The 23,840-nt window shown below is 41.4% G+C and overlaps 2 protein-coding genes across 5 annotated transcripts in view; one reads left to right on the forward strand and one right to left on the reverse strand.

Annotated features, from left to right (window-relative positions):
* The first annotated feature begins 68 nt into the window (after positions 1-68).
* On the forward strand, positions 69-7,207 carry tmem123 (transmembrane protein 123). Its single transcript, XM_017707988.2, has 4 exons — positions 69-185; positions 3,204-3,407; positions 4,613-4,769; positions 5,536-7,207. Exons 1-4 carry the CDS (start codon positions 128-130, stop codon positions 5,558-5,560), a joined length of 444 nt encoding a protein of 147 aa, XP_017563477.1. The 5' UTR covers positions 69-127; the 3' UTR covers positions 5,561-7,207.
* A 2,271-nt stretch (positions 7,208-9,478) lies between these two features.
* yap1 (Yes1 associated transcriptional regulator) overlaps positions 9,479-23,840 on the reverse strand; it is a 43,797-nt gene continuing 29,435 nt past the window's right edge. For all 4 annotated transcript variants that reach the window (XM_017708035.2, XM_017708034.2, XM_017708036.2 and 1 more), the window contains 4 exons: positions 16,712-16,881; positions 14,726-14,859; positions 12,646-12,758; positions 9,479-11,281 (listed from right to left, as the gene is read on the reverse strand). In XM_017708035.2, coding sequence (XP_017563524.1) covers positions 11,043-11,281; positions 12,646-12,758; positions 14,726-14,859; positions 16,712-16,881 — 656 coding nt within the window. In that variant the 3' untranslated portion in view covers positions 9,479-11,042. The remainder of the gene's footprint in view (positions 11,282-12,645; positions 12,759-14,725; positions 14,860-16,711; positions 16,882-23,840) is intronic.

The raw sequence follows: 23,840 nt of genomic DNA on the forward strand, positions 1-23,840 counted from the left end.
CTGGAGTGACTGTGGGGTCTGGAGTGTAGATGAGAACAGCGTCCCACAGCACAGGGTTTTTTTTTCTTTCTTCACTTCTCTCTTCCTTTCCTTCCTTTTCTGTAAACGTCATCAGGCCGTGGTGAGAATGGAGGCACATTTTGGCCTCGGTCTCTGCCTCTGCCTCGTTTTCTTCCAGATGTGGGGTAGGCCCAAAGTCTCTTATCTTCTCCGGCACAGTAACGGGACGTGTCCTTTCTGTGGCGGAGCGTTTCTGCGCCGTTTCTGCGAGGTTTACACGCCGTCTGCGTGTCGCGGCGATCCGAGAACCAGGAACAGCCTCGTTTACAGAAGCTGTGACTGGAGCTGAAGTGAAGCGGCTATTGAAAAACAGCTGGAGTATAAAACTGGACGAGGCTGAAGTTGCACAGCTGCTTGTTCGAATTTTGCCGGTCCACCTTAAGTCAGGTAACTAATCGCCGGTTTTAGAAAGTCCACCTTAAGTCAGCTGCCTAGTCTTGTTCGAATTTTCCGTTCCACCTTAAATGATGCAGCAGTTATATGAGGTGCCAGAATATTCCCGCTCCACCTTAAGTCCACCTTAATTCAGGTTCTTTTTCATCTTATTCGCCAGCTTCTTGTTCGAAATTTCCCGTTCCACCTTAAATGGTGCAGGAATTACACGAAGCTCCAGAATGTAAGTGCTGCCCCATTTAAGGTGGAACGGAAATACGCGAATAGGAAGCTGAGTTAAGGTGGACTTCCCAAAGCTGGTGAAAAAGAAGTTGCCTTAAGGTGGACCGTCAAAATTTGAAATAGAAGCTGGCGAATAGGAAGCTGACTTAAGGTGGAACGGCAACATTTGAAAAAGAAGCTGGTGAATAGGAAGCTGCCTTGAGGGTGACTTTATAAAGCTGGTGAATAATTAGCTGACGTAAGGTGGACTTTAAGGTGGACCGGCAAAATTTGAATACGAAGCTAAATTAAGGTGGATCATCAAAATCTGAATAAGAAGCTGACATAAGGTGGACTTTAAGGTGGACCGGCAAAATTAGAATACGAAGCTAAATTAAGGTGGATCATCAAAATCTGAATAAGAAGCTGACATAAGGTAGACTTTAAGGTGGACCATCAAAATCTGAATAAGAAGCTGAATTAAGGTAGACTTTAAGGTGGACCATCAAAATCTGAATAAGAAGCTGACTTAAGGTAGACTTTAAGGTGGACCATCAAAATCTGAATAAGAAGCTGACTTAAGGTAGACTTTAAGGTGGACCATCAAAATCTGAATAAGAAGCTGACTTAAGGTAGACTTTAAGGTGGACCATCAAAATCTGAATAAGAAGCTGACTTAAGGTAGACTTTAAGGTGGACCATCAAAATCTGAATAAGAAGCTGACTTAAGGTAGACTTTAAGGTCGACCATCAAAATCTGAATAAGAAGCTGACTTAAGATAGACTTTAAGGTGGACCATCAAAATTTGAATAAGAAGCTGACTTAAGGTAGACTTTAAGGTGGACCATCAAAATCTGAATAAGAAGCTGACTTAAGGTAGACTTTAAGGTGGACCATCAAAATCTGAATAAGAAGCTGACTTAAGGTAGACTTTAAGGTCGACCATCAAAATCTGAATAAGAAGCTGACTTAAGATAGACTTTAAGGTGGACCATCAAAATTTGAATAAGAAGCTGACTTAAGGTAGACTTTAAGGTGGACCATCAAAATCTGAATAAGAAGCTGACTTAAGGTAGACTTTAAGGTGGACCATCAAAATCTGAATAAGAAGCTGACTTAAGGTAGACTTTAAGGTGGACCATCAAAATCTGAATAAGAAGCTGACTTAAGGTAGACTTTAAGGTCGACCATCAAAATCTGAATAAGAAGCTGACTTAAGATAGACTTTAAGGTGGACCATCAAAATTTGAATAAGAAGCTGACTTAAGGTAGACTTTAAGGTGGACCATCAAAATCTGAATAAGAAGCTGACTTAAGGTAGACTTTAAGGTGGACCATCAAAATTTGAACAAGACCCTGGCAAACAGAAAGCCAACTTCAGCCTCGCAGTAGATCTGAACTTGGTACATACAGTGTGTGTCAGCAAACTGAAGTTTGTTAGAAGTTTCTGTCCTTCTCCTTATGGATTATTTCGCTCTAAAAAAAAGCTTCTCCAAAGTGAGAAATGAGAACAACAGCAAAGCGGACAAGAAGCCGCACAACAGAATGAGACTTAACCCTGAATCAGTAATTAGGAGGAAAAGGAAGTGAGAGAAATGAAGATTCCTTTCCTCTGATAGATCCGTTTTCATGAGTGTAATCCTTTAGAAATACTCAGGAAAGTACCAATAAACCAAAGGATGGGACGCATGGGGTCAGTTATCTTACTTCCCTCCTCTGCTCTGGAGTCTGGTGACGCAGTTTGCTTGGGCTGGTTCTACATTTTCACTGTAAATGAGATGATTAACTTATTTGTGTCCTGCAATGAAACACAGAGCCGGTCCTGATTGGTCTGAAATGATGAAATGTTCTTTAGATATAGTTGGATGAGTGTCTAACAGCACCTCGATGATGTTTGTTTAAATATAAGATTAGTTTCCATATCTTTTTTTTAATATGACCAAATAACTGAATTTATTATAATTAGTGATGAAAAACTGATTTTCCAAGTGAAAACACATCCTCTACAGAGAACATGGCACATTTCTGCTAATTTTTTGTGCAGCTTCTTTTTATTTGTTATTTATTTGAGTTGAACATATTGCAATAAAATCAGCAAATAAATGGTAAATGTGCATTAAAATATTGCTGCTGTTGGAAGAAAACCTCGTATCTCCATTTTTATCATTTTTCAGTTTTTGACATAATATGAAAATGCCTGTCGTGAATTTCAAGATGAATAGACCAAAAGAAACGGCCCAAATTTACTTGTGGAAAAATTCTGGTTCCATTGACTTACATTAAAAGTAAAGTAGGTTTTTTCCTTCTACTGTAAAGTTACCATTTTGGAGATACAAGTTTTTTTCCTCGACAGCAGCGATATGCAGAAGTGTGTTTACTTATTTTCACTTAGAAAATCAACCACATATGGAATGCCCAAACTAATTTTTTTCCATATGGGTGAAGATGAAAGAGAAATCACAGACTAAAGGAAATTGTCATTTTACACATGGACTTTAATGGGCTAACGGACAATCCACTGATCTCCTGTCATTTTCTGTCCTTCTAGATTTATCAGCTTCTCAGTGGTCAATTAATAATGGGACAGATCCAAACAGCACAGCTGCAGCGCATTTCACTGCTGGAGAGAAGCCAGTGACCATCACAGCTGTGGTCAATCAATCACGATCATCAGAACTCATAACGAGCACTGGACGCCTGACGACTGCTGGACCAGCATCCATCAAAACCCAGCCTGCAGTTCCTGCGACAGGTATTGAGGAGTGTCTGTTTGCTGCTTTCATGCACATTCGTGCCGCGTCTGTGGAAACGATCAGTGACTGGAGTCGTCGCAGTTTTCTCCCATTTTCAGTAAAAATTTAGTGAAATTGTTGCGTCACTGATACACACTGGGATCCTTTCACTACAGGTATCGTGTTGATAAACCTCTTTCTTTCCTTCTTCCTTCTTCCTGCCTTCCTTCCTTCTTGCTTTCCTTCTGTCCCTCCCTTCCCTCCTTCTGTCCATCCCTCCCCCTTCCTTCCTTCCTTCCTTCCTTCCTCCTTTTCTTCTGTTCCTCACTTCCTTCCTTCCTTCATCCCTTCCTCCTTCGGGGTCAATAAAGTATCTATCTTTCTTTCCTTCCTTCCTTCATTTCTTTCCTTCCTTTCCTTCCTTCCCTTCCTCCTTTGGGATCAATAAAGTATCTTTCCTTCCTTTCCTCTCTTCCCTTCCTCCTTCGGGATCAATAAAGTATCTGTCTTTCTTTCTTTCCTTCCTTCCTTCCATCCTTCCTTCCTTCCTGTCTTCTTCCTGCCTTCCTTCCATTCCTTTCTTCTGTCCCTCCCTTCCCTCCTACCTTCCCTTGCTTCCTTCTGTCCCTCCTTCCTTCCTTCCTCCTTCTGTCCCTTGCTTCCTTCCTGCCTTCCTTCCATTCCTTCCTTCTGTCCCTCCCTTTTTTCCTTCCTACTATCACTCGCTTCCTTCCTTCCTCCTTCTCTTCTGTCCCTCGATTCCTTCCTGCCTTTCTTCCGTTCATTCATTCTGTCCCCCGCTTCCTTGCTCTTCTTCTGTCCCTCACTTCCTTCCTGCATACATCCCTTCCTTCGCCCATTCCTTCCTTCCTTCGTCCCTTCCTTCCTTCCTTGCTTCCATCCCTTCACAGAAAATGGCTGCAAAAAGGGCAGAAGACTTTACCATTTGATTATTAACTATTTTATAATTTATACTGTGGAACATTTTAAAAGGTGGAAACTGTCAAACACTGCAGCATCATTTGTTTAAGATGGTTTATGAGCACATTCATGATTAGTGTGATGAACTGAGTGTTGCTGAGGGACATGTGTGAATATGGACTGTAGTACAAATGTATGTCTAACAACATGCTTGTCTTGATTTGTTCACACTGGTCAGTTTGAAACCCCTGACTTGTTTGTTTATTCTTCATTCATGAATTTATTAATTCATTTATTTATGCAGGTGTTTCCACAAGCAGCCCAGCCAACAACCCCACCGGCCACCGCTTCCATGCGGGTAGCTTTGTGGGTGGTATGATGTTGGCCCTTGTTGTAACACTGGCCACCTTTCTGGCCTACAAATTGACCTGTTCTCACCGGACCGTGAGCTACAGAGCACTGTAAGTACCGTTAAACCTGTTGGTTTGACTCAGGGAGGATTCCACCGATAAACATTTCTGGATATTTCTGTCATTGGACATCAGATTCATTCAGAGTGTTTTGTTCTGAAACGGTTTACTGCAGAGAAACTTACAGACTCTGATGCCTTTAGAGTGGTGGTGGTGGGAACCAGGGGTCACAATGACTACAACACAAATATAGCCACTTTATTTACTGTCCAAAACCAACAGTGAACCTACACATCTTCTGAGTTTAATATGCAATGTTGTTGATGATAAAATAGTGATACATCTGAATAAAAATCTTCTTTGGGGAGTATTTAGCCTAACAACGCCCTGACTGTACAACTCCACCATGGATGGATTTATAAAAATGACATTTTATGGTAAAACCTTTCGAAACGAACAGGCGTCAGGCAAATCATTCATAATGACTTCAAGTAATAACTTTCTAAGAACGAGCTTTTAGAGGGATTAAACTCTACAGACGTCTGGTTCCTATCACCACCACTGTGAACAACTCTGATTTGGTAATGTCACACCAAACCGCTCTGAATGACTTTTACATCTTAAGCATTAAATTATACGGACAATTGTGAAAAATGGTGGAATTTCCCTTTAAAACGATAATCTCAGACTTCCATATGTAGTTTCTGGCACTGTGACACACATTTATAAACATGGATAACAGAAAAAAGGTGTTTAGCTATGCAACTCTAGATTTGTCAGCTTTTTATTCTATTCCTGATTTCATTTTCTCTTTCAGTGGAGAACATGATGCCGTCATATAACAGTGGAACTGCCGGGGAGCTTGGCTGCAGTTCTGAAAACGTGTTTATAGTGTGAAAGATCACTGAGGTTGTATTGTTCTGCTATATGTTCCAGAGTCTGGTACTAATTAATAGCATTTGCAGAAAAGCTTTGTTTGGGTTCTTCTGGACTTTAGGTATTTTTTCTGTATGTGATGTTTTGTCTGTATGTGCAATAGCTGGGGGAATTCCACATCCATGTGGTTTATTACTGATACTGTGCTGTTCAGCTGCCTTGCCTGAAATGGTCCATTTCATGTAAAATGATGGAGGGTGAGCGGTACTCTGCTTTCATTCATAGCATCTGTTGCTTGCTTTACAGGTACGCTGGCAAAAATCCCATTCAGTCTAATGAGAAACTGCTGCACACAACAAATTATAATGTTAGATAGATAGATAGATAGACAGACAGACAGACAGACAGACAGACACTTTATTGATCCCGAAGGACATTTAGGCATGTTAAAGTGAGCTGTTAAGTTCAAATGACGTTTATTTTCAGTGTGAGTGAACGATCACTAGGGCCGTATTACAGATACTTCTTCAGTCTGAAATCTTATCTGGGTTGATAAGGAGCATTTGAGCAAAATCATCATTTGAACGTAAAAGAAAACAATCATTTCCTGAGCTCAGGACAGCATCAAACATTTTAACACCGCTGTTATATTTTTAAGAGCTTTTAAACTCGTGTTATAGGAGGTTTTAACGGCGCCTCATGTAGGTTCATGACGTCAGTGAGTGCCAACAGCCAATGAGCTGCTTCGCTCGCCAATCAATCAGCACTCAGTAGCAGTAATGTTAGCGCCCTGCTGCCCAAAACCCGTTTGCTGTAGAAAAAGGGAAGCATACAGGTGGGTTTTCAGAGATGAAACACATCCCTCTACTTTCTACAATTAATGGAAAGTTCTGGGCGAGTGATTAGAAACTATTTTAGCCTTTCATTTTTAGGCGTTGAGCTTTTTACTCCCATTTATTGAAGACTTGCTCACGGGCGCCCTCTGCTGATTAGCAGTCCTGTTTTTGAAATAACAGCGCGTATAAGAAGCAGCCAGGCTCCTCATAAACTGGCTCTGGGCAAATTCATTCATGTCACCATCGCAACTCACACTGCAAGACAGTCGGTTCAAGATTTCGTATGACTGCAGAACGCTAGAGGGCGCCAATGAGCCAGTCCTCAGTGAATGGGGGTGAACGGATTACTGATAGCATTACTGACACTGAGTGCTGATTAGTTGGCATCACTGGTACTGATTTGTTAGTATTTGTGCTACTGAGTGCTGATTGGTTGGCATTACTGGTACTGAGTGCTGATTAGTTAGCGTAATTACTACTGAGTGCTGATTGTTTAGCGTAATTACTACTGAGTGCTGATTGTTTAGCATAATTACTACTGAGTGCTGATTTGTTGGTAATATCGCTACTGAGTGGAGCAAGAACTGTTTAAGTTGAACCTGCTTTATGAGACAGACCCCAGGTTTCAATTTCTTAGGGTTTTGAAATGATATTTCAATGCAAAGGTTTATGTGCAAAGTAGAGATGGTACGATACAAATAATCATATCAATGCCAGTGTCGATGCTGCTGTTGGAACTGTTTCATTCAATGTTTCATTAAAAGCTGCTAAAAATGAGCTCTTTTTCATTTAAACATGAGATTCTGATTTAAAAGTAGGGAATCATGTTAAAACAACTCGATCACTCCTCTACTCCTCAGGAAGAAGTCCAGGTTCAGGTAATCCAGGTCCAGACAGTAAAAACCCCAGAATTTTGTTCCCGTTTCCTGAAAACTGCTCCTGTTTTGAGCTTATTAGAGAAGCATGTGTGTTTTTTTTTTTTTTTTTTTTTTTTGGATAGATTCCTCACAGAATTGGATCACGTCCATTCTTTTTGTCCTGATGTCTGATCCAGCATTTTCTGCTGACTGTGGCCTGGCCTGGTACACACATACATATATACATACATATATATATACACACACACACATATATATATACACACACATATACATACACATATATTATATATATATATATATATATATATATATATATATATATATATATATATAAAAACACAAAACACACACACATGGGAGGTGGTGCTGGAGCCTATCCAAGCTGTCATTGGGCACAAGGCACAGGGCAGGTATTATATATATATATGCATATATGAACTCGAAAGACACCAGAACCAATGTAGGTTCACTGGTGGGTTTGGATCGTAATTACTCAGTAATTAATCACCACTGTACAATAATCTGACTGCAAGTCTCTCGTCAATTAACCATTTCACATCAAACTACTTTGAATGTGTTTTTTTTTCTCCTTGACATTCTGGGTTGCTTTACTCAGCTGTACAAATAAGCAACTAACAACCAGTACAACAAAGTATATACTTTATTACAGGCCCATTTTAAAGTATTATGCAAAGAGATAGAATGTAACAGAACGTAAGGTTCTAAGATACATGCACATACATCTATTTAAAAAAACAAAAAAACAAAAAAAAAAAGATCATAATAAATGGATATAAATTCATTCTCTGTGCATTTAGACATATCTAAATACCAATCCTTTAACTTGAGTGATTAGTACTACCACTACAAAACAGTAAAGTTATTATATATTCTGAGTCGCACACTAACTACGCATAAAATCATGTTTAAGTGACATACACATTTTGCGCAATATTCTTTTAAAACGTGCAATACCAGCACTGTACCAACAATTTATAAAAATTACTCTTCGTTGCATTGCTTTCTCCAACACTGCTTTACCCCCGCGAGTGTCCTCCATCAATACTATACGTCTGCAAAAATAAAGTCTACTCTAAAACATACTACTCCGGTGTGTTTTCACAAGCTCTCAGTGGCGTAGTCAGCCAGTTTGATCACAAATTTTGTTGTTCACATGGACTGGGGAAGTGAAAAATGCAGCTGGGATTGTATGTATATAACACATTACCTACATAACACATTTAGGCCCAATCCCATTTCACCCATCGCCCCACCACTTAGAGAGCCCTTAGCCCTCCGATTTTGCACGTTCATGTCTAGGGGCAGGGTAGGGATTTTGTTGAGATGGAGGGTCAGGGTGAAGTGTTAGAGCTACATGACCCTCCAAAAAGAGTTTTTCAGAGACACTCCTAAAAAAACTGTCAGGATGGCTGAGCAAGCGACCAAAGAAACCCTCAAAAGGTGAGAATTTTCTCCTTTAAAGTTATGTTAAACATTGTATTGCTGTATGATCATTTTCTTCACAACAAGCATAAAAAAAAAAAAAATACGCCTTAGTGCCAGAATGTAACTGCTGCTCCATTTAAGGTGGAACGGGAAAATATGAACAAGAGGCTGGCGAATCTGACTTCAGCTTCGTATCACCCAAGAATTAGTGGTGGGCGATAATAAATAATTGCCCCCCTCTTTGAAAGCATATTACAGTTACAAGGGGTAGTGTTTGAAATCTTGCCCTACGAAATGGGACCCTCAAAAAAATAAAAAGAGCATTACTTCATTGACAGATACTAGCGTCAATGTAAGCGGTTACTGTGACACTTGAAAACAAGAGGTAGGGGTTTAAAAAAAAAAAAAAAAAAAAAAAAAAATGGGATTGGGCCTTAGAGTGTGGGCTCTTTGAGATAGCATAGCGTAGTGTAAGGATAAGAACCTTGTAAACATCTGAAAATACGCATCGTGTTACTTTATAAAGCATTTGCAACAACTTTTGTCACTGAAAAGTCCCTGTAGTGTTCTCTCGCTCTGCAATGTAAACGCTTGACAAATAGGTTGTTCTAGGTAACGTGTTCAACAAGTGTCTAGTACTGAACTCGCACGGGACGCTGTGACAAACTCAAACATCTGCTGACGGATCGTCAGCTGGGCCTTTTCTCGTTAGCTTATGCCGTATGTGTACACTAAAAAGATACGATAAATTATTTTTGTTGCCTTTTTTTTTGTTTGTTTTTTTTTGTTTTGTTTTTTTTAAGAGAAAAAGAATTACAAAACACTCTTTGGAAGCCTTGTCAAAAAGAAAAAAAAAATCCTGACAGAAATCATAACTGATTGTTTCCATTACAGCATCTATCTTTCGTAATCCATTTGACCACAATCAGGTACCAGCTATCCGCTACTCTACACCACTAACCCTCATGACGTGCTTATTTATCCAGCTAAAACATAGCAGAACCATCGCTTCGTGCCCAAACTCTTCCTCAGCCTGTATCAGAGGCAGTTCACACTTTTGTCACACAGTAGTTGATCTTTGCTTTTGGCTGAGAGTTAAAGATACTGTCACTACATATGCAAAAAAAAAAAAAAAGATATCAATAATGATATAACAAAAATCTAGATATTGGTATATGATCTAGGGAGATCACCTCCACTGATTCCTGTGTAATATAGCAATGATCAGCTCCATCTGCCATTATATATTATAATAGACATTAGAAATGTGCTGGAAGGCATCCATAATTAGAGCCAACAGAAATCAGTTATTATAGTGAGTTTGATCTATCAGGCAATGCCATAACCAAGCCAAATAAAAAGAAAAGGAGTGGAAAAAATTAAGTCAGGCTTAAATAAGACTGTCATACAAAGAGGCTAGGGTTTATAAAATAAAAAGAAAAAAAGAAAAGAAAGAAAAATCCTAAATCCCGACATTTATAACCTCTAAATCTTTTTCGATTAATGAAACGTAAATAGAGAAGAGTGCGGTCGATTGTTGTTCTAATATATAAAGTGTACTGCCTTATGAAGAAGACACCAACGTAGTGTTTTCATTTGCTCCACTAAGAGATAAAACTGAAGGCACTTGATTAGACATGGTTTTTTCATAGTTAGATACGCTGGCACAGCCAAGCAGGGTGATTGCCTTGCCACAGCCACGGCTTCGTCTCGTAATCACGCACCCACAGAGACCGCGACCAGCCCTCCTGCTCATTTTTGGTTTGGTGGTAAATGAAGGAGGGAGGAAGCCGCAGGAGAGAAGATGCTGTAGCTCGAGCTGTGGATGAGAACGTGCAGTCGCGGAGGAGCCGACGAAGGTTCAGCTCGCTCTGTGTTGCCTTCCAAGCAGGAACTACACGTGTCGACACGCATACAAACAAATGAAAGGCATACAGCACAGCTATGAGATCTATATATGGGTACTTCTGAATAAGTGTCTGTTCATGGGCCAGCCTTGAGGATGCAGACATGATAAAAGAAAGAAAGAAAGAAAGAAAGAAAGAAAGAAAGAAAGAAAGAAAGAAAAAGAAAAACATCTTTGCTTTTAAAACCAATTCGGCCAAGTATGGTGAATGTGGAAGGAAAAAAAAGCAATTAAAAGTCCAGTAGAGTAAAATGTCTTTTTTTAAAAACAAAACAACAAAAAACCTCGAAGCTTCTACACATCATCCTTCACAGGTTGGACTAGGCAGCAGTCAGTTCGGCGTGAAGAAGGCGGTGGAGTGACGCTGGTTGCTGGCGCTCTATAGCCAGGTCAGAAAACTCTCCTTGTCAATCTTGGTAGCTGCCAGCACTGACTCCATGTCGTTCAGGATGTCGGAGCTGAGGGCTTCCTGCAGACTGGGCATCAGCTCCTCGCCCTCCACAGCCATGCTCTCGCCCTCCAGGGTGCCCAGGTCCACATCGGTGCCAGGGATGGCATCCAGGTAGTCTGGGAAACCTCGTGGTTGTGTCGCCATGGAAGGGGGACCGAGGGAGTCGCCTGAGGGTAAAAGACAAAAAAAAAATGGCTTTTAGAAATGATCACTTTTGTTATTCATAACCGTAACAGGCCCATTAAAACACATCTTTTCTGGTGAGGTCATCCAACTTCCATGTCATTCTCTGCAAATTTTAGTCCACAAATTTACTAAAATATCAAATGTGCCACATTTGCACAGGCCAGATCATGCTTTCCCCCCCAAAATCTGTTCAAATTTAGCAAATAAACAGTAATTGTGTACTCATGTGTTCACCATGATAAGCTAACTCCCCTTTGCTTGTGGTGACCTCTACGCCAGAGGTCTTTAAATTCAATAAGTGGCCCTTATTAGTCCAACAAATGGGGAAATTTCAGCTCCACATTTAATCCATCTAGTGAAACACTACATACACAATAGTGAGCACACACACACTAGGGGGCACACTTGCCCGGAGTTACCCCTACCCACGGCGCCCGGGGGGCAGTTGGGGGTTAGGTATCTCTGGGGAACGAGCCGGCCACCTTCCGGTTACAAGGCCGGTTTCATAACCTCCAGCCCACGACTGCCCCAGTCAAAGGTCCAGTAAAAGAAATTTCCTCAAGCTAATGTCCAGAACATCATAATGTCTAACTTGCATCACGACTCAATGCCATCTATTGTAAACTGAAGTAGCCGACTAGGAATATCAACATCTTATGTAGTCTTGAAGTACAATTCGGTGGCATTTCAACAGCGTTTAAACGTTGGTTTTCTCTTTTTAGAGCACAAAATAATCTGGCTCGTTTTCTTCTCAAACTGCTGTCTCCCACCTCGTTCGTCCCCTGTGTGCGCCACTGACTTGAGTCTCAGTGCTCGTTGTAATGTACAGATCTGATTGGCTGAGTAGCATCACGTGTGATATTTACAACACATGCAATTGGTCTGTGAGTTTCCGGGCCGCTAAAGCCTAGAAAGGCTAGAAAAGTTGTGCCGATTAAAATAGGACCATTCCGTCCGGACTCGAACCGCGGCCCGCCCATTAGTGACCTCTGCTCTAGGCTAAAGCTAGCGTTAGCTAGAAAACAGTCGCCGAGTTAGCCTATTAAGTCGTAATAGTCTTAATTGGTAGTCGTTAGTGTTGATTCTCTCTGTATTAGACTGTTAAGACGGTCAGCCATGTATGCTGTATGTTCAACGATTATGCCTGGAACAGCCAGCACATACCAGTACAGTCAGTCCACTACAAATGTATTATAGGCTTTTATGGACAATATCAACTGACAACGGGATAATCCAACATCGATGAGTGATAATTGATGAGACAGGCTGCACCCAATGTAAAAATACTGTGCCAACCAATATATATATATAATAAAATCTTAACTATAACTTTTAAGCATCGTACTTGTCTCCATCTCATCCACGCTGTTGAGGAAGTCGTCTGGAGTGCGGGGGACACTGTAACTGCTCATACTCAGGCCACTGTCTGTGCTCTCATCTCTGGAGTGATACGTCCCACTAAGAGAAAGAGAGATAAACCATTAGTTACAGCTGCACTTAATAATAAAATATACCTCTGATTATTTTTAACCATAATCACATTTCAGGTAACTGGCCAACACAGAACGCACACTGTGTTGTGGTGTATCCTGGGGACTGTAGTGCATCTCAGAGTGAAACAGGCTAATAAGGATAGAAAATTTAAATTAATTCAGACTCTGTCACAGGCTTGACTTGGCCTGCAGCTCTGGGCTGTAAATACAAACATATAACTCCAAATATTCAACTGGCAGCCAAATATTTTGGTCGACTCTGAAAACATAGTCCACCGTGACCTTATTAATCAGACATTTGGCGCAGAAGATATTTAGCCTTGGACGGCCCTGACACTGAAAGTGCTGTAAATGCTGTAGTCTGGTGAGAGCTCTGAGAATGACATCCATAAACAGAGCTTTCCCCAGCCGAGTGAACTGTGCGCAGGGATACAGTGTGAAGGGAAATACTGCAGGCTTATACGAATGAAGAGAGTGGGAGAGATGCAGTGTGTGCAGTGTATGAGTGTGGCACGATGAATGGGGTCTTTGTAAAAGCCTGAGTGGGAGGAGGGGGGACTGGTCTGTCTAAGGCTGAAACCACATGTTCTCACGGGCTGCTCTGCCTGTTCACAACCCCCCACTCATTCAGGACGAAAGGCCCAGAATCACAGGCGGTGTTCTCCATAGAGCCACTAGATGGTGCGCATCTGTTAGCCGTGACAAAACGCTGCCTAAGAGGGCTGCCCAGTATTCTTTGCTAGTCTGTCTGGGAATATTGGGATTGCGATTATAATATGCCAAAGAGCCCCTGAATAAATCACAAACACTGTCATGTGCGCTGTGAGCATCCTGGACTGCTCCAGCTGAGTTTCTGTGGTTGTTTTGGTGAATCGTAAGATTCACATCTTCTAACAATGGTAAATAAATTTGGCCAAACCAATGAACGTTGATCCTTACTGTATTTACTATATTACAGGATGTAGTGGTATAATTGAAATACACTTTGCTGATACTGTACAGCCCTCCTGCTTAGTCATTTTAGAGGCCTACTTTTGTCAATATCACTAGCTCCTGAGATGAAATTACATGTCTGTCCACCAGGGGTCAGCGAGGAGTCTGTTCAGAGCGAGGAGAATTTTTCAGACACTCTGAAATGATCATACTATGAAAGTATAGTTCAGTTCCTTGGAAGCCTGTTCAACCATGAATTACTGCCATGTGTTAGAATTAAACCAGTCTCGTGTGTCTCTTTTCATAAGCCTCGCAAACAGATGCTAAATCTCAAATGGCTCCTTATGCCCTACACAGAGAACTACAAAGGCCAGAATACCACATTATACACATGGCTGTGATTATTATATTAGTAATCGAGCAATGTGATGACAATTTTGTTGAATGGGTAAAAAAAATCATTCAGATTGCCAACTAACTTAAAGCTGACTAGCTGAATTAAATCAAGTAATCTGTCCAGTCACCTGTTGAGGAAGGGGTCAGAGCTGATTTAGATTATTGTGGGGGGAAGGGGGTCAGAAAGCATTGTATGTTGCAGCGCATGCTGGGGACTGTAGTGCACCTCCGAGTGAAACAGGCTAATAAGAATAGAAAATTAAAATGAATTCGGACTCTGTCACGGGCTTGACTTTGCCCACAGGTCTTGTGTTCGACACATAATAAATCCAACCTGTAAATACACACATATAAATCCAACTATTCCACTGGTAGTCAATTATCTTTGGTCAACTTTGACAATAAAGCCTAATGAGATCTTATTAATCAGACATCTGGTGCAGAACAAAGGCCAGAACACCACATTATACACATGACTGTTTATTATATTAGTAATTGAGCAAAGTGATGATCATTTTGTTGAATGAGTAAAAATCATTCAGACTGTCAACTAGTTAACACTGACTCAATGGTTAATTGAGTCAAAGTACCCTGTCCAGTCACCTGTTGAGGAAGGGGTCAGAGCTGTTGGTGGTCATGCTGCGGGCGTCCTGCCCCATGCCTGGAGATGACACTGGGTTCTGAGAGCCTCCATCCTGCTCCATGCTTGTGGGCAGCTGGTTCCTCAAGGCCAGCTCCTACACACCAAATACACCAAGGTTACTATGATGAGACTGGATTCATTCATAAGCAGAAATAAATATATATTTAATGAATTTTCTGCTTAAACAAAGCTTCAAACAAACTGAAACTGGAGCATTTCTTTAGTTCACAAATTGAAAATAGAAGCAACGTGTCCCTCCAGTTTTGCGCTCAGAGCTCTGTCATATTTAGGCCATCGGCAAATCCCTGTGAAGTCGTTGGCAGGGCTGGCACTTTGCGTTTCTGATTTTCAGCTGCTTATTTGTGCTCCTGAGGACTGTGAAATGAATTCAAGCTTGCGAAAACCAGAACTGCACGTTCTATACTTAAAACTAGGCTGCGCTCTTTCAAAGAGAAAGCAAGAAACAGGACTTTCTGTTTTGTCCGAGAACAGATAGAAAGACGCAGAAGAGCATGAGAAAACAACCAGTTCTTCAGCCGTTTCCTCTACCGTGTTGAGTGATATTATGATGCCCATCCCCAGGCAATGTGTCACAAGCTACAGATCTGGTTCTCATTTGTCTAAAGATTGTGAAAGTCATTCTCTGTAAATATCCTCTGTGATTTTATGGCCTCAGCCCAACTGGGTGGTTAACTGCATGCTGCTAAGCTCTGGTTAAGGTGTGGGTTTATTGCATGTCATTAAAGGGCAGGGTAGGGCATGGGGTCAGAGGCTTCTTTTTTTTTTTTTTTTTTTTTAATTACACATTTCCTATGAGTAACAAACACACACCGTCCTTGCTTCCGAATGGACAGCACAATAAATTTCAACTACAGGGCTTTGAGAGAGCCCCCCCCCCACCCCGCCCCTAGAGTGAGTCATTTTACAAACAATCTGCTTTTGCTGTAACGTCACTGGGTGATTCATTCATCAAAGCGCTGACATCTGCGTTACCTGCATCTGATGTATTAGTGCCTGTGCTTGACTGGCCTAACTTCATTAGTGTGGTAAGTGGTCTACTTCCAGCTGAAGACTGTAAGATCATCCCCTAAAGAGCTTTGTTTGTTTAGTTTTGGTGGCAGGGGGCTTCGCACAGCCGAGTCAACACACTGTTTACATTCCAAAGCAGAGCAGTGCCCCCTCCTTCTCCCCGGCTCCGAGCCCCCTCCGTCCCGTCTGCTTCACCACCCCCATAAACTCTTCTTCCGATTCATGACCTCTTTCGCCCACCCTCAACACTCACTCTCTCTCCCTTTCTCACATGCACACGACACACAAGACTGTGTAACAATAGAAGTTTGTGTGTGTGTTTCTGTACATCTTAACAGCAGCGTCACAACTTCTTTAAAATGAGCAAATTATTTGGTCACTGAATTTATGATTAGGGTTAAATTAGAATTCTAATTAAACACAGATATTTAAATTATATATAATGCATCTGGAACATCTATAAACCGATATCTTGCTTTTGGAAGAAAACCTCGTATCTCCATAATTGTAACTTTACAGGAGAAGGAAAAATCATACTTTACTTCAATGGAAGTCAATGGAACTAGAAATCATAGAAACATGACTTTACAAAGTTTTCACCACTCAACCACACAGCCTCTGAGACTAGAGCTCCTGCCTCACTTAGATTAATGTGCAACAGGTTTCTAAGATGTAAATGTTAATCAGGGATATGACCACAAATATACTCATAAAGAAAAAGTGTCTCAGCACCACTTCAGCGTCAGGACAAGTGACAGAATCATGATCAGAAGTCCTGTCACGCGGCTGCGTCGTTTTGGCCAAAAAGACATGGATTGCTTTGAAACGTCATAACGCATACGCTACGCAGATGCATATAAACGAGACAGTGCGGTGCGTCAGCTATGCTGATGTTCTATGAAGTGAGTGTGTCTGACCTGGGGTCTCCTGAGCAGCTCCTGGTGTTTGAGTCTCTGTCTCTCCTTCTCCATCTGCAGCAGTCTCATCTGACTGTTGCCCCCCATCACCCCTGTGTTCTGGGGGCTAGAGGGCAGCTGGGCTGCTTGTTTCACTGGAGCACTCTGGGAAATGCGCTGCTGGTTCAGAGCTGCAGAGAGAAACGCAAGTTTTGGTTATTTGTGTCAACACTGCAACATAGACATGCACACATCCAAGTACGGGGGTTCCTTTTTGATGATAAAAATCTTTTAATGCTAAACAATAAACACTGACCTAACTGGACAATAATAAACCACACACAGTTAATGACTGCCACTTTGATTCTACATTTATACATATTCTTTACTGCACTGCCACTTTATTTGTCCATAAACATTGCACATTGCAGTGTCACTTTGTTTATACACACAACACACACACACACACACACACACACACACACACACACACACACACACACATATATATATATATATATATATATATATATATATATATATATTTAGATTTACATGTCTTATTACTGGAGGGGACATGCACCATTGCATTGTCAACTGAATAGTATTTATGCCATTTATCTATGGCTCTCTATCTACATCTATCTATTGCTCTCTATCTCTCCCTCTCTCTCTCTATCCTGGTGTATATATAAAGTCTAATGTGTATATATGTTTTCTGTATATTTTTGTATTTTGTTCTTTTATTTCAGTACTACAAGGGGGCTAAGATTTTCACTCATTTCCACACCTGTGTAAATTTGCTGCAACAAACGTGATTTGAATAGATTTGACAAGTAAAGATGATCATATGTGCTGAGATGTTTACACTTTCAGACTCCTACTAACTTATTAATACAGGCCTGGGTAACTGATTCTACCCACACCAAACATGAGTCTTCGCAGCAGAATATCTCCTATTGAAGGCAAAAAGACCTACCGATCAATAGTCTTACAGAAACTGCTGCTCTACTGCACTATGCACAGACCAAAGCCAGGGCACATATCCGAATAACAAAAGGTCTCTATGCTTACTGCAAGCATCTGGAGTCAAAGTGGCTGCTTTGTCACAGGTGGTGCAATACAATGCTTTCAGCCTCTCCAAAAGCGGGACGTAAACACTGGTAAACATTTCCATAGGATTGAACGAGGTCATGCATATTGCTGATCAGCTGAACAGCTGAAAGGAACAAGCGGGGCTGATCATGGGAGGTGTTACTGTAATCAAACCGGTGACGATCCTTGTGTACTTATGCGCTGGAGCCACCAATGAAAACAAAGCAGTGATGGTGCTGCCGTTGTCATGCGCCCCCCACTGCCGCCCGTCCTCATCACCATTCAATCACAGTGTGTTTACACTTGCTCAGGCCTGAATGAGTCTCGGTCCTCCGCTCAACCATGGGAATCAGATCAGAGCACAGTAACAGCCCTCCCCCTTCTTGCCAGAGGCTCTGTATTAGTGTGTGTGGGGATTATGTGAGTGCTAGAAGCAGAGTGTGTGTGTGTGTTTACAGGGGTGATAGTGTGTGCGTGTGTGTGTGTGTGTGTGTGGGTATGTGTCCTTTCATACCCTTATCTTGCAGAGATATGGGTCTACTGAAGCAGAACTTTGGCGCTGGCAGTACTGCGCTCGCTATTCCCACAGCAAGAGTGAACACCGCTAATGAGCTGTTACATTCAAACCTGTTCAGTCTCGCCCTCATTACCACAAAAAAGGCCATATTCAAAACCAAACTAAGCCACTTTTTAAAGTAAAAAAAAATGCTAACATGAAAACCAAAAAAGTACCCTAGTTATTTCTAGATGATCCCCCTGATAAGTCCATCTAACTGAGGTCTCCCCGAAGTGTGGTTAAAATCGGGACGTTTGATTTGGCCCGCCAGAAATTTTACCTAACCCAGGGTTCAGCAACCCAAATGTTAAGAAGAGCCATTTTGTCAATTTTCAACAACAAATCTAACCAGCTTGGGAGCCACAACGTTTCATGTCTCTTATACTGAAGTAAAGTTTCACCATCTTGGCTGTAAATGTGTCTCAGCGTGTGCTGATGTACTAATATAGACTAAAAATATAACAAAGATACGGACTTACTTTGCTCTGCTTTGAGCTTCAGCTCAGCTATAGGCGCTTTTCTCGCATCTCCAGCAGGAAACTTTCCCACAAAAGTACAACAGCTTCTTGTAAAACGTCTCTTAACGTTCTACTTTTTACGAGGCCAGGTCAGTTTCTCGTTCTCCAGCTTCTAATTAGAATTGTCCCATTTCACCTTAAACGGCGCCTGAAGTGTCAGAATATAACTGCTGCACCATTTAAGGTGGAGTGTGAAAATTTGAACAAGAAGCTGGCGAATGACAAGCTGACTTCAGCCTTGTGACGTCTTAGTGTCTGACAGTTTCTTGTTGTAGATTAAACGTATCAGGAACCCAGATGGAGTGATTATGAATGGAAATAAGTCCATTCGTCTCTAAATGTTTTCCTTAAATTTTGGCCTTTTTGTTAACTACTAGCTAGGCATGACTATTGTCTGCGTTGCTATGATGACCAACAATCTGCACGCCAAAGGCTATATTAGCAGCAGTTATACTCCATCATTTAAGACGATTAACGGTTAAAACTGTGTTCAACGATCAGCAGAGCTTTACTGACCTACAAATGAGATTATTTTTACCTAAAAATCTAATTCTGTTTTGGAGCTGCAACAGGGCAGGTGGAGCCGTGTGTTGGCGACCCCTGACCTAACATACACTCACCCAGAAGAGATAAGCATATCTGTATACTATATATAACCTATTAAATCATTATTTTCCTTTAGCACCATCAGATAAGGTGGCTCACCAGCATGGCAATTTGCTCTTTAAACACGTTTAAATCTGCTGCCAGAGGTGTCCGCCAAGAAACAATCAGAGCTCTCTGTGTGCTATTGTGTTTTCTATCACTGTATAAAAAACGCATGGGGCTTCCTTTATTACTGGATGCACCGTGACTTGATGCCTCATATTCCTATTCACATGTTTGCTTTTTCAAAAATGTAACTTGTGAGAGAAACTACATGAAACTCCAAATAAAACACATTCACAGCTTTGGAAGATCACGTTCTTCTTGTATTAAACACTTGTGACAATATATTGTATTATCAACAGAAAAAACGGGTTAAAATTGTGTTTATAGTGTAATATGTTATCAGCTCAATTTGAAACCTACCTTCTTCCTTTGTGTATAGTTATGTCATATGTCATACTCTTTTACATATAGTTATGTACAAAGAAAGCTCTTAGGCCCCTCAAGACACGGAGACAGGACCAATGTTTGGGCACACCCCTGGTCTAACTGGACACAACTTTTAAAAGAAACTCCATAAAAAGAGCCACGATTAGGAGAAAATACACAGCGAACCTAGACATGGAGGTAGTTCTAGGCAGCTTTGGGTAAGTTTTACACCCAGACAATACAAATAGAGTGAGGCAGAGCAAAAGAACAGAAAAAAGAAAGAGACAGAGAGACACAGAGAGAGAGAGGGAGAGAGAGGGGGGGGGGGGGGGGGGGGAGATAAGGTAAGAGCTAATGCTATCTACCCTTTGTCTTATTCACACTCGTGTGAAACACGATGAAGCAGCCACAGCAGCTCTTATCAGGCCATCATCCTGAGAGCAGGTTAGCCAACAACACCGGGATTGCCTGCCTGGGTGGGTAAGACTATGACTAAGAAAAAACTTCAAGGAAAGGCTCTGAAGGAGTGTGGCCAGGTATGGCCTCTTTGAAGCCTCTGTAAATATTTGCCTGCTGTCTATTTAACACGTTTGTTCTTTTTAAAGCATCTGGCCAGATAACCTGCGATGGCAGAATAGAAGATGATAGCCTCTCTATCATATCATATGTACAACGTTACAAAATATATATAGAAATATTCTTCAGGGTTTATGAGAAAAGCTGTGAGCTGAATACAATTCGATTAAACGCTATAAAAATGTTTGCGATGAGACAAACTGACATGAATTAGAATGTTTCACTGTGAAATGATGCAAAAAGATTTTTTATAAAAAAAACTCCAGCGCTGTACCCAAAACACAACTTCCAATTCAATTAAATTTGTCTTATACAAAACTGCGTTAATTTAAGCTTTCACTTTGTACTGGACCCAAAAGGCAACTACAAAAAGGCAAAATGAAAGCTGGCGTATCTTTTCACTTCTATATTGAAAATGCTCCGTATCATGGCACCAAACAAACGCATGACACATACTGTATTGTGAAATTTGTGTCATTAGACCTCTATATCATACCCAGCTTTCGCAGACCACTTTATTAGGTACACCCGGCTCAATTGCTTGTTAACACATAGCTAGTCAGCCAATCTCATGGCTGCAACTCAATGCATTTAGGCATGTAGAGGTGATCAAGACAACTTGCTGAAGTGCAGACCGAGCATCAGAATGGGGGAAGAAAGGTGATTTAAGTGACTTTGAACGTGGCGTGGTTGTTGGTGCCAGACGGGCTGGTCTGAGTATTTCAGAAACTGCTGATCTACTAGGATTTTCACGCACACCCATCTCTAGGGTTTACAGAGAACGGTCCGAAAAAGAGAAAATATCCAGTGAGCAGCAGTTGTGCGGACGAAATATATATATACACACACACACACACACATACATACACACACACACACACACACACACACACACACACACACACACACACACACACACACACACACACACACACACACACACACACACACACACACACACACAAGCTAGCACCGGCCTGAAAGATTAAGATACTTAGAGTTTGCGAAAAGTTTGATTCAGTGGAGTTTTTCCTGTGTACAGGGTGAATAGAGTGTACACAGACACAAACACTTAACGCTCAGATAAACAGAGCTCTTACAACAAAACACTATGTCCAAAATGACAAGAGCGATAAAAACAAATTCATTAACTTTGTTCAAATTTATTTCTAGGGATAACCATAAAGTACTGACATTTTAGCACTGTAGCTCAGCAACAATATGTTTATCTCACTCTTTCCCAATAAGGTTAGTGCTGAGCTCTGTATGTGTCTGTGAGCCAGGCTTAGCTCACAGCAGAGCACTGGAAAAGATGAGAGCTCCATAAGAGAGTGACATCATCCGGCACCAGCCAACAAGGTGCCAACTCCTGCGCTAAAGTGTGCCGATAGCCAAGGACGAAAAAACACAGCACAGCGCCTGAGCGATAACACAAGGGGATGGTGGGCTGTGTCAGCGGAGCAGGGGTGGCTGGACTGTTCACGTCAGAGCTTTGCTTTGAGTGTGTCCATGTTCTATTGAGCTACACAATATGGATTAAATTCCATATTGCAATTATATTCATACATATTATGACTGCATGTAACTTCTGATATAATAAAAATGTGCTGCACAAGGCTGTATGACTGTACACTAAAAGTGATTTTATCACAGTTAATGGATGTTGTTAGGCAAAGTAGAGTTATGGTTGTCAAAGAACATAATACTGAAGGACCGTTCACGTGTATTTGGTACAGTTAACAGAGATTTCCAACAATTTTTTCCAAATGTCTGCATAATTCAATCATGTAGATGTAAACAAAGTCAGTCAGTGATTTCATCTGACATATTACGCTATAGAGTGGCTGATTTCTTTACATTGGTGACAGGAACCAGAAGTCATGCGAACAACACAAAATGACAAGTGAACCTACACGTCTCCTGAGTTTTTATATACAATGTTGATAAAACAATGGTAAATCTGAAAAAATGCGTTTTCTTCAGGGATTGTTTTCTCTTCTAACACCCAGCATGTACTTGTCCACCATAAATGGCTTTTGAAAACTATTGCAAAGCGATGTTCAGGCATCAGGCAGTGTACTCACAAGCACATCATGTGATAAATTTCTGTCAGGGAGCTTTAAGCATGAAACGTTCTGACATCTGGTTCCTATCACTGCCACTGTGAACAAATCTTTCTCTAGAATAGTAAATTTCACATCAAACCATCAATCACTCCGAGCGTCTTAAGTTGGCGAGAATGCTTAGGATACACAGTTTGCAGCTTTTATCTGTGCCACCTCTACATTTGTGCTCCCTTACAGACAGTTTGTGAAAAACAACATGAAGGCTCGGTCTGTAACACTAGGCCCCGCCCACTTTTTGAAGTCTCCGCCTTCTCACCAACTCTCAGGAGCTTTCGGCTTGTCGGCCTTCTCCCTTTTTCTTCTGTTTCTCCCTTTCTTTCTTTCTTTTTTTCCCTCTCTCTACCCTTCCCCCTCACTACGGCCCTGCCTCAGCTAGCGCCCCCCTCCCGCCTCGGGTTCTCTCTGACTGAAAAGGTCTGGAACAGATTAGGTGCAGGGCTGCAGTATAAAGAGGTCTGGCTCTGGCTCAAGTCTGTCTGCATGTGCAGCAGAAAAGCGTTCTGCCTGCTCTGGGCCTCATGGAGGCAGGGAGAGAGGGAGGGAGAGAGAGAGGGAGGGAGAGAGGGAGGGCGAGGGAGGGCAAGAGAGAGCAAGAGAGAGAGGAAAAAGACAGAAAGAGAAAGAGGGGGAGGACAAAAAAAAAAAAAAAAAAGAATACAGTTGCATTTCTACCCAACTCCAAATGAGCTTTTCATTTATCACTAGTTAGAGACTCTGACTGCATGTGAGTTTAGGCTGTGATGCAGTGTATAATACCATACAGTGTATAAATACCAATGGGGACAAAAGCAGTGGCTCCAAACGACACTGTATCTTTAATATGAGTGGATAATGAATTATGAAATTACTATTCTGACTTTTCATTTTTTCCTCCAGTACTGTATTAAGCGGAAAAGTTTCTCTAAGCTGACCAGAAAGTCAACAACACTCAGCAAAAAGGCACTCCTTCATTTGAGAAAATGACATGATAAAAGTTCCCAACACAGGCAAGTGTTACTTAAAACCACAAGGGAACGCCCAGACAGAGTCTGTGGTAAAGAAGGAGTTAACGAGTCAACCCACACCCCCTGACTCCCCCCCGTCCCCCCATCCCATACTCTTTCCATTTTCCTCCACTGTTCTTCTCCACACTCTCTCTCTCCCTCTCCTACTCTTTCCCTGTTTGTCCCTCTTTTCTCCATCTCCTCTACATTTTCATTCTT

The sequence above is a fragment of the Pygocentrus nattereri genome, chromosome 7 (genome assembly GCF_015220715.1).
Source record: "Pygocentrus nattereri isolate fPygNat1 chromosome 7, fPygNat1.pri, whole genome shotgun sequence".
Classification (NCBI taxonomy): domain Eukaryota; kingdom Metazoa; phylum Chordata; class Actinopteri; order Characiformes; family Serrasalmidae; genus Pygocentrus; species Pygocentrus nattereri.

What these genes read in the sequence shown, in the direction of transcription:
- tmem123 (XM_017707988.2), top strand. Translation starts at nt 128, where the DNA reads ATGGAGGCACATTTTGGCCTCGGTCTCTGCCTCTGCCTCGTTTTCTTC. An exon ending in CGTTTTCTTCCAGATGTGGG is followed by an intron (nt 186 to 3,203) that starts GTAGGCCCAAAG and finishes CTGTCCTTCTAG; the next exon opens with ATTTATCAGCTTCTCAGTGG. An exon ending in ACCGTGAGCTACAGAGCACT is followed by an intron (nt 4,770 to 5,535) that starts GTAAGTACCGTT and finishes TTTCTCTTTCAG; the next exon opens with TGGAGAACATGATGCCGTCA.